Source organism: Monodelphis domestica, chromosome 5, assembly GCF_027887165.1.
Source record: "Monodelphis domestica isolate mMonDom1 chromosome 5, mMonDom1.pri, whole genome shotgun sequence".
Lineage (NCBI taxonomy): Eukaryota > Metazoa > Chordata > Mammalia > Didelphimorphia > Didelphidae > Monodelphis > Monodelphis domestica.
Window position 1 is genome coordinate 117,832,565 of NC_077231.1, and position 11,500 is coordinate 117,844,064.

The following is an 11,500-nucleotide window of genomic DNA, read 5'->3' on the forward strand; positions in this document are numbered from 1 at the left end:
AGGGAGGGACAGGGTGTAAGTATGTGGGGAGAGGGACAGGCATGGCATTCAGGCGGGGGGCTGGGGCCCAGCACTCCATTTCTAAAAGGTTCACCATCACTACTCTATAGGCACAAGATTTCTTTATAGTCTACAAGCTTTGGGCCAGCTAACTTCTTACTTTTGAATCATGATTTTCAACATCATTTTCACTGTCCTCTATTCATTTCTGCTTTTAGGCCACTGAGTAAGCATATATTTAATTTTGAAACCTCTGTAAAGTTCTCATTATAATCTTTCTACCTCTTTATCATGTTGATATAAGATACAATTATCTTCATGGTAGTCTTTTTACTAATAGCTATGTATCTTGTCCTTGAAAAAGTTTGAATTTCCTGCTCTGTGATTTTCTGAACTTTTTAAAGTACTAGACAAGGGGGGCAGCTGGGTGGCTCAGTGGACTGAGAGCCAGGCCCAGAGACTGGAAGTCCTGGGTTCAAATCTGACCTCAGACACTTCCTAGCTTTGTGACCCTGGGAAAATCATTTGACTCCCATTGCCTAGCCATTACTAATAATATGCTTTAGAATAAATACACAGTAAGGGTTTTTAAAAATAAAATAAAGTACTAGACAAGGACAAGAAATACAGAGATTGCAAGACTGAATTCTTCAGAACTGTTAAAGGGAGTTGTCAAAAAAGTCATTGTTAGTGTTGAGCCGGACATGTATAATAAAGACTGTAGGCTGTTTAAGTGCAATGATGACCAGCATCAAGGGACAGACTCCACAGGCAATGGACTTATAGCATGGAGGTTCTGGCCAAGGATCATTCTGCTTGGGACTGGGGAGTAGCGGACCAAGAGTAGAAGTTGAGGATGACAGTATCGCCACTTGTAGGGAGGTGCAAGAAACACCAAAGAAAACCTGATTGATCCTACCCAGAGAAGAAGATGATGCTGGTGTGAAAGTGTGCTAGGCAAATCATTTGGCCAGGATGAAATAGGTGAGCAATTGCCCCTAGGAGCGATAAAAAAAATGCACCAGACCTTGAATCCTCTGGCAGTCTGCTTGACCAAGACAAAGGGAGCTGGAGTTAGTGAGATAGTTTCTTCGCTTTTCCCCAGCAACTGTGGAACTATAAAATATAGCAGCAAGGGCAAACCTTTTAGAGACAAAGTGCCAGGCCCTCCCCCCACCCCACTTCACCCCCCCCCAGACCTTGTACCATGTCCCTTCTCCCCACCAAGTGCTAGGCATGCCCTCCTCCCACTTACCCCACACAGGGGAGAGAGAAACCAATCCCATTGGGCTTCTGGGTGGAGGGATGGGTGAAGTACTTGGAAGATAGCCAGAAGGAGGTCTACACTGTTGTAGAGAGAATGAGGCCCACAATCAGGCTGTACAGGCCAAGGACCTTGGAGAAGATCAGGATCAGGACCATCCCTGTGCTTAAGGGTTAAGGGAGCAGCTCAGCTTGAGTCCCTCTGCCTTTCTAGTAACAAACTGGGATGGGGGAGGGCAGCCAGGTCCCCATAGAGAGTGCTTTATGTGCCAAGTCCATAATAGGGAACATGGGCTCACAAGCGGCAGAGCTGGAGGGGAGCAGAGCTCTTGGGCCACTTCTTTGACCCACTTGGGCCACTGAAGATATTCTTTACTTCACCCATCCCCATTTGCCATCACTATAATATAGGAACGTGTTCTTCTAAAACATAGCTAGGGAGTGCTGGGAATACACAAAGACTGGAGGTTAGAGTACGGGGAAAGGAAGGGAGCTGGGTGTGGTGGTTTTCTGTTCCTCACCAGAGTGATGAAAAGATACTGGAATTTTAACTTAGATTTTTAAAAATTCTGATACAATTGGATAAATGTATTTTCCTACATTTATGAATAAAGTGAGTATATCTCCTCTGGGTGACACAACATAGGGAAAGAAAATAATAATCTTATTAGGAAAGGGGGTCATGGGATATGTTAATCACATTGTTTTTTTGTTTCTTTGTTTTTCCAGTCAGACTCTTCTTTGGAAACATCACTGAAAGCCTTTGCCCATTGCCCACTGGAAACACACGTTCCCAAATCATACAATTTTCTACTAACGCCAGAACACTACAGCAACCTCTAATTTCAGATGATCACAGCGAAGGAATTCTCAGCACTCGACCTTAACTCCACCTCCCCCAGAGCAATAATCTACCTATTAACTAAATAAATAAATATAAACTAAATAAGGTTAGTCAAGGCACCAGAAATGGAAAATCCTTGCTCCATAAACGTTGTGAACATGTTCAATCTTTATAAATATCCGTTGAAGAGAAAAATGACGATTCGAATTCATCTTTCTACCCAGAGTAGTAACGGTAAACAGAGACTGCAATGGGCCCATTCAAGGGCAAGACAATCTAGCTCCGAGCAATGAGAGTCCCCAAGGCTTGGCGCTTTTACTGGATGAACTCCTACGGGCTGAACTGGACTACTCCACCTAGGGTCAGGCCATTTGTTCTGGAGCAAATTAGGAGACACGAGGTGGTTGAAGACAGGTGGGAGCAGGGGAGAAGGAGTACTTGGAAGACGGGGAGAAGGGGGTCTACAGTGATGTAGACAGAATGAGGCCCACAATCAGGCCGTACAGGCCAAGCACCTCGGAGAAGATCAGGATCAGGACCAGTCCCGCGAACAGTCTGGGCTGTTGTGCTGTCCCGCGAACACCAGCATCGCCTGTAATGCCGATGGTATAACCAGCTGCTACCCCGCACAAGCCCACGGTGATGCCTGATCCCAGCTGAAGTATACTAGTGTGAAGGGAGATGTCCTCCTCCATACTGTGGGCAATGACAACGGCCACCACCAGGCCATAGATGGCGATGATCCCGGCCATGACGATAGGAATGATTGACCTCATGATTTGCTCAGGTCGCATGACTGCTGAGGCTGTGATACCACCGGAACTTTTTCCTATGCCATAAGCTGCACCCAAACTGCTGAAGACTATGGCACATGTGCAACCAACTATGGCCAAGAAGGGTTCGAACCACTTTTGGCTGACTCCTTCCTCCATGTTGGGGCTGGAAAGTGAAAGTGGAGAGGGATGAGAGGCAAGCTCGAGGGTAGGGGTGGCTTGGGGGGTGGAGCCAGTAAAGGACTGGATGGGTGGGTAGACGGTGTGACCCCGTGAACTCTTGAAGTCTAATCACATTGGGTTGTTTTTTTTTTTTAACCCTTCCCTTCCTTAGAATCAATACTGTATATTGGTTCCATGGCAGAAGAGTAGTCAGAGAGGGGCATTGGGGGTTAAGGGATTTTCCCAGGGTACACAGCTAGAGAATGCTTGAGGCTATATTTGAGCCCGGACTTGGTTCTCAATCCACTGAACCACCCAGCTGCCCCCCCCCCATGTTAAGTACTGTATAAGGAGCTTGTAAAATTGATCAAGAATCCCCTCTCATCAACTTTCTTCAACTTGTTATCTTTTAAATCTCACATCAAACTAAGGGCCAACAATGAGTAACTAGGAGTGTTTTCCAGCTAACCCTCAGAAATCTAGGCAGGCAACCTGGGTTTGTACTTGTACAAAATAGGTTTGGGGTCCCAGCTCAAGCCCGGAGCACTTACTGGTAGTTTGTGTAGAGGTTGTACTCTAAACAGTTATCTAGAACACACACCTTTGGGAGGCAAACAGAAACTATTTCTCTATAGAGAAAACAACCTCTTCCACTTACCAAGAGCACTGCATTATGAAATGACCAAGTGCCCAATGAAATGATAGTGGTGGTTATCTTTGGCCTCCAACTTTTTTTTTATTGACTTTTCACAAGTAACTTGTGGAAGGTTTTTTCACTTTGCTGCAATTTTCTTTTGTTTCCAGTTGTCATTTTTAGCAAATAAAATCAAGATTACTGTGATTTTGTTCCTCCAAAACTTGTCTATTTATATGTCATAGGAAAAGTAACTCACATTTAAGGTGTTAATAGTCAATGTTTGTTTTTTAAAAGTATTAATTTGCAGACTAAAAACTGTGATTCTGAGAAATGCCAGCGAAACTAGAACTCTACTCTGTCCTTAGGTGCCAGTCTGTCAGAAGCAATTTAATTTAATTTTAGATTGTCATTCTTTTCTGATTTAGAGAGATGTCCAAAATGGCAGTTACCCTATACCATTAGATAGTTGCTGCTTCAGGACAATTTTGAGATAACATTAGTAGGGATCTTGGACAAGGAAAAAGATCACAATATGTTTAAAATACAATTTGAGGGTTAACATTCCAAAATAGGCACTCCCTCAGTCCCTTCCTAAACTACCCCCTCAAAAATCCAAAAGAGGTCCTTTGAATGATCACTATTGGACTATTAACACACAGACCATAAAAATCAGTGCTGCTTCTATTTTGTAAATCAAGGTTAAGATAAGTGAGATTATTCTATCCTCTTTCCCAAAGGGAAAAGTTTTTAGGTAGAAGAAATACTATTTTTAATACAAATAAGTTTTCAAGTATGTTTCTAGAGAACTCTCTGCTCCACTTTTATGCCATTCTGCCATAGTCACTGCAGAAGCAAAAGGAGATCTGAGTATCATTTTATATATTTTTTTGTTTGATGGGTTGTCATGGCCAAGTTGACTTGTAAAGCAAATTAAAACATCACCAGAGGGGACTCAATAGATTGAGAGTCTGGCCCAGAGAAGGAAGTCCTGGATTCAAAGTTGACCTCAGACACTTCCTAGCTATGTGATTCTTTTTTTTTTTTTAGTTTTTAAAACAATATTTTATGTGGTCATTTTCATACATTATTCATTGGAAACAGAGATCATTTTCTTTTCCTCCCCCCCACTCCCGCCACCCCTCCCCTAGCCAACGTGCCATTCCACTGGGTATCACATGTGTCCTCGATCTGAACTCATTTCCATGTTATTGGTTTTTGCATTAGTTGTTCGTTTAGAGTCTCTCCTCAGTCGTATCTCCTCCACCCCAGTAGTCAAGCAGTTGCCTTTCCTTGGTGTTTTTACACACACAGTTTGTCCTCTGTTTGAGGGTAGTGTTTTTTCTCATAGATCCCTACAGACTGTTCAGGGACATTGCAATGCCACTAATGGAGAATTCCATTACATTCGATTGTACCACAGTGTATCAGTCTCTGTGTACATTGTTTTCCTGGTTCTGTTCCTCTCACTCTGCATCACTTCCTGGAGGTTTTTCCAGTTCACATGGAATTCCTCCACTTTATTATTCCTTTGAGCACAATAGTATTCCATCACCAACATATACCACAATTTGTTCAGCCATTCCCCAATTGAAGGGCATCCCCTCATTTTCCAATTTTTTGCCACCACAAAGACGCAGCTATGAATATTGTTGTACAAATCTTTTCCTTCTGATCTCTTTGGGGTACAAACCCAGCAGTGCTATGGCTGGATCAAAGGGCAGACAGTGTTTTAGCGCCCTTTGGGCGTAGTTCCAAATTGCCCTCCAGAATGGTTGGATCAATTCACAACTCCACCAGCAATGAATTAGTGTCCCCACTTTGCCACATCCCCTCCAGCATTCATTACTTTCCTTTGCTGCCATGTTGGCCAATCTGCTAGGTGTGAAGTGATACCTCAAAGTTGTTTTGATTTGCATTTCTCTGATTATAAGAGATGTAGAACACTTCTTCATGTGCTTATTAATAGTTTTGATTTCTTTATCTGAAAACTGCCTATTCATGTCCCTTGCCCATTTTTCAATTGGAGAATGGCATGATTTTTTGTACAACTGGTTTAGCTCTTTATAAATTTGAGTAATTAGACCTTTGTCAGAGGTTTTTGTTATGAAGATTGTTTCCCAATTTGTTGCTTCACCTCTGATTTTGGATGCATTAGTTTTGTTTGTATAAAACCTTTTTAATTTGATGTAATCAAAATTATTGATTTTGCATTTTGTCATTTTTTTTCTAGCTCTTGCTTGGTTTTAAAGTCTTTCCTTTCCCAGAGATCTGACAAGTATACTATTCTGTGTTTGCCTAATTTGCTTATAGTTTCCTTCTTTATATTCAGGTCATTCACCCATTCTGAGTTTATCTTGGTGTAGGGTGTGAGATGTTGATGCAAATCTAATCTGTCCCATACTGTCTTTCAATTTTCCCAGCAGTTTTTATCAAATAGTGGATTTTTGTCCCAAAAGCTGGGGTCTTTGGGTTTGTCATAGTCTTGCTGAGGTCATTTACCCAATTCTATTCCACTGATCCTCCGTTCTGTCTCTTAGCCAGTACCAAATTGTTTTGATGACCACTGCTTTGTAATATAGTTTGAGATCTGGGACTGCAATTCCTCCTTCCTTTGTATTTTTTTTTCATTATTTCCCTGCATATCCTTGATCCTTTGTTCTTCCAAATGAATTTTGTTATGTTTTTTTCTAATTCAGTAAAAAAGTTTTTTGGTAGTTCAATAGGTATGGCACTAAATAGATAGATAAGTTTGGGTAGGATGGTCATTTTTATTATGTTAGCTTGTCCAACCCATGAGCAATCAATGTTTTTCCAGTTGTTTAGATCTAGTTTTAATTGTGTGGAGGGTGTTTTGTAGTTGTGTTCATATAGTTCCTGTGTTTGTCTCGGGAGATAGATTCCTAAGTATTTTATATTGTCTTGGGTGACTTCAAATGGAATTTCACTTTCTAATCCTTGCTGCTGAACTGGGTTGGAGATATATAGAAATGCTGATGACTTATGAGGGTTTATTCTGTATCCTGCAACTTTGCTAAAGTTGTTGATTATTTCGACTAGCTTTTTGGTTGATTCTCTAGGATTCTTTAAGTAAATCATCATATCATCCTCAAAGAGTGACAGCTTGGTCTCCTCATTGCCAATTTTAATACCTTCAATTTCTTTTTCTTCTCTAATTGCTACTGCTAGTGTTTCTAGTACAATATTAAATAATAAAGGTGATAATGGGTATATTGGGAAGGCTTCTAGTTTATCCCCATTGCAGATGATGTTTGCTGATGGTTTTAGATATATACTGTTTGTTATTTTTAGGAAAGGCCCTTCTATTCCTATACTTTCTAGTGTTTTCAATAGGAATGGGTGTTGTATTTTATCGAAGGCTTTTTCTGCATCTATTGAGATATTCATGTGATTTTTGTCAGTTTGCTTGTTAATATGGTCAATTATGTGGATGGTTTTCCCAATATTGAACCATCCTTACATTCCTGGTATAAATCCTACCTGATCATAGTGGATGACCCTTGTGATGACTTGCTGGAGCCTTTTTGCTAGTATCCTATTTAAGATTTTTGCATCTATATTCATTAGGGAAATTGGCCTATAGTTTTCTTTCTCTGTTTTTAACCTGCCTGGCTTTGGGATCAGTACCACGTTTGTGTCGTAAAATGAATTTGGTAGAACCCCTTCTTGGCTTATTCTATCAAATAGTTTGTATAATATTGGGATTAGTTGTTCTTTGAATGTTTGATAGAATTCATTTGTGAATCCATCTGGACCTGGGGATTTTTTCTTAGGGAGTTCTTTGATGGCTTGTTCAATTTCTTTTTCTGATATGGGGTTGTTTAGGTAATTTATTTCTTCCTCTGTTAGTCTAGGCAATTTACATTTTTGTAATTATTCATCCATATCACCTAGATTGCCATATTTGTTGCCACATAATTGGGCATAGTAGTTTTTAATGATTTCCTTAATTTCCTCTTCATTAGAGATGAGGTCTTCCTTTTCATCTTGGATACTGTCAATTTGGTTTTTTTCTTTCCTTTTTTAATTAGACTGTCTAGTACTTTGCCTATTTTATTTGTTTTTTCAAACTACCAGCTTCCAGTCTTATTTATTAAGTCAATAGTTCTTTGACTTTCAATTTTATTGATTTCTCCTTTGATTTTTAGGATCTCTAATTTAGTCTTCATTTAATGATTTTTAATTTGTTCACTTTCTAGTTTTTTAATTTGCATGCCCAACTCATTGACCTCTGTCCTTCTTAATTTGTTTATATATGAACTCAAGGAGATAAATTTCCCCCTGAGGACTGCTTTGGCTGCATCCCATAGGTTTTGAAAGGATGTCTCACCATTGTCATTTTCTTCAATGAAGAAATTATTATTTAATTATATATAATTATATACAAATTATATATAATATTTATAAATAAATTAAATTATATATTTATAAATTTATTTATTGTTTATTTAATTTATGAGTTATTATTTATAAATTATATATAATTATATATAGTGTAATATATATTATATATATAAATTATTAATTGTTTCTACGATTTGTTCTTTAACTAGCCAGTTTTGGAGAATCATATTTAATTTCCAATTAATTTTTGATTTATCTCTCCATGTACCCTTACTAATTATTATTTTCATTGCATTGTGGTCTGAGAAGGTTGCATTTATTATTTCTGCCCTTTTGCACTTGTTTGCAATGTTTTTGTGCCCTAACACATGGTCAATTTTTGTGAATGTACCATGTGCTGCTGAAAAGAGGGGGTATTCCTTTTTGTCCCTCTTCATTTTTCTCCACATGTCTACTAACTCTAATTTTTCCAAGATTTCATCCGCTTATCTCATCTCTCTTATTTATTTTTTGGTTTGATTTATCTAGTTCGGATAAAGAAAGGTTCAGATCTCCCATTAGTATAGTTTTTCTATCTATTTCATCCTTAAACTCCTCTAGTTTCTCCTTTAGAAATTTGGATGCTATACCATTTGGTGCATACATATTGAGTACATATATTTCCTCATTGTCTATACTGCCTTTTACTTTCCCTATCTCTTTTAACTAGATTTATTTTTACTTTGGCTTTGTCAGATATCATGATTGTGACTCCTGCCTTCTTTTTATCAGTTGATGCCCAATAGATTTGGGTCCATCCTCTTACTTTCACCCTGTGCGTATCTACCTTCCTCATGTGTGTTTCTCGCAGACAGCATATGGTAGGGTTTTGGATTCTAATCCACTCTGCTATTTGCTTGCATTTTATGGGTGAGTTCATTCCATTCACATTCAGAGTTATGATTACTAGCTGTGTATTTTCCAGCATTTTGATTTCTACTCCTGGTCCTGCCTTTTCTTCTTTCACTATTTCCTTCTACACCAATGTTTGTTTATAATCAGTCCCCCTAGTTCCCACCCTTATTTTACTTCCCTTTCTACCCCCCTCCCTTCTTATTCTTCCCCTTATTTTCCCCTGTAGTCTTTTTAAAATTTCCCCCCCACCCTTTCCCTCCCTTGTACTGCTTCCCTCCCCACCAGTCTGTTTTTTACCCTTCTTCTCCCCTATAGGGCGCGAATCTATTCTCTTCCCCAATGGATTGGATTGTTCTTCCCTCTTTGGGTCAGTTTCAAAGCACGTAAGAGTTAAGTATTTCCTATCTCCATCCTCTTTACCCTTCCAGTGTATCGATGTTCTCCCCCCTCCCACCATGAGCTTCTTTGTGACATATAAATTTACCCCCATTTGTTTCTTTCCCCATTTTTTTAGTATTAACCTCTTTTTTTTAGCTCTGTGTGTGTGTGTATATATATATATGTATATATATGTATATATATATACAGACACACACATGTATATGTATTTATGCATGCATATAGCTATATACCTATTTATGTCTTGTCCTTTCATCCTATACAGTTTGTCACTGTTCCCTCTAAGTATAATTCTTCTAACTGCCCAGGTGATAGCAACAGTTTTTAAGAATTACCAATAACCTCTTTTCTTATAAGGATACATATCATTTTAACTTATTGAGTCTCTTAAAAAATTTTTTATTGTTGTTTTGTTTTGTTTTTCTTTTTCCCCTCTTTTTAATTACCTTTTGATGATTCTCTTGAGTTCTGTGCTTGGACATCAAATTTTCTGTTCAGGTCTGGTCTTTACAAATGCTTGGAATTCTTCTATTGTGTTGAATGACCATACTTTCCCCTGTAAGAATATAGTCAGTTTTGATGGATATTTGATTCTTGGTTGTAGACCTAGTTCCCTTGCTTTCCGGAATCATATTCCATGCCTTTTGGTCCTTCAGTGTGGATGCAGCCAGATCCTGAGTTATCCTCACTGTGTTTCCGTGGTATCTGAATGGCTTCTTCTTGGCAGCTTGTAATAACTTTTCTTTGGTCTGATAGTTTTTGAATTTGTCTATAACATTCCTGGGTGTTGTCGGTTGGGGATTAAATACAGGAGGTGATCTGTGGATTATTTCAATCTCCACTTTCCTCTCTTGTTCTAGGATATCAGGGCAGTTTTCTTGAATAATTTCTTGTAGTATTATGTCCAGACTTTTTCTTTTGTCATGGTCTTCCGGTAGACCAATGATTCTGAAATTGTCTCTTCTCAAACGATTTTCTAAATTGTCTGTTTTGTGAATGAGATGCTTTATATTTTCCTCAATTTTTTCATTCTTTTCTTTTTGTTTTATAGTGTCCTGCTGCCTTGTGAGGTCACTTAATTCTAGTTGTTGTATTTTGGTTCTTAAAGGCTGGATTTCATCCTTGGATTTTTGGTCATCCTTCTCCTTCTGGTCTGATTTTCTTTGAAGGTCGTCTTTCATTCTCTTTACCTCGTCTTTTATCTCCTTTGCCTCATCTTTCATCTCCCTTGCCTCATTTTCCAGCTGGTTGATTTTGGCTTTCAAGACACTATTTTCTCGTTTTAGTTCAAGTGCCTCTGTTTCCAGATGACTTATCTTAATTTTTAAGTTCTTTTCCCAATTGCCTTCAGCCTCTGTTAATTGTGTTTTGAGTTCTTCCACAGCCTGTATCCAATCTTCTGTGATTTCTAATTTATCATTTGCTGATCTCTCCCCCTCTATTCCATTTGCTGAGTAGGAGCTGTCTATTGTAGTTTCTTTCTTCTTTTTCTGTTGTTTGCTCAAATTCACCCTTTCTTTACTCCCCATATTTGTGCTCTTGCTCCTCTCATTTTTTTTTATTTTGGGGGCTTCTGTCAGTCTCCCCTCTTGAAGCTTTAATAGGAGATCTCTCAGTGTAGTCTCTGGTGGAGGTTTGTTGGGGTTTGAGCTTCCCTGTCCTCTGGAGGCTTTTGATTGGATTACAGTCCAACAGTCAATGAGGATGGATGTGGAGCCTGGGCTTCCCTGAGTTCTGGAGACTTTTGATGGGATTAAGTTCAGCTTAAGTTGGGCTGTGTGTGCTCTGAGTCCAAAACTTCTTGGAAGGCTGATCTCCACAGTTCTGGCCAGGCTGCCAGGTCTATGCTCCCTCTCTAGCTCCTTCCTTGCCACCTGTGTTGGAAGCTCTGAACTTGGCACAGCCCTGCTTGCAAGGTGTGCTCTCCAGACCAGCACCTTTGCCCGCCCAGAAGTTCCCAATGCCGCTGGAGTCTCACCGCTCTGGGTGGGAGGGGGGATGGGTCCTGGGACCTTCCTTCTGTCTTCCCCTTAAACTGGAGTGTTCTTGGATTCCCGCTTTTTGGGGGAGCTTACCTTATGAATTAAGTCCAGCAGGAGGGTTCCTTGGCTCTGTCTTGTTGTTAAGTTTGTTTTTCATTCCCCTAGAAGCATTCAGTTTGTGATC

At 39.5% G+C, this 11,500-nt stretch overlaps 1 protein-coding gene across 1 annotated transcript; it reads right to left on the reverse strand.

Annotated features, from left to right (window-relative positions):
* Positions 1-2,257: 2,257 nt before the first annotated feature.
* LOC100018100 (V-type proton ATPase 16 kDa proteolipid subunit c-like) lies at positions 2,258-3,154 on the reverse strand. Its single transcript, XM_016425933.2, has one exon. It carries the CDS (start codon positions 3,037-3,039, stop codon positions 2,569-2,571), a length of 471 nt encoding a protein of 156 aa, XP_016281419.1. The 5' UTR covers positions 3,040-3,154; the 3' UTR covers positions 2,258-2,568.
* Positions 3,155-11,500: the final 8,346 nt, after the last annotated feature.

Excerpts from the sequence above, each read along its gene's own strand:
- LOC100018100 (XM_016425933.2), bottom strand. The coding sequence starts at position 3,039 with ATGGAGGAAGGAGTCAGCCAAAAGTGGTTCGAACCCTTCTTGGCCATA.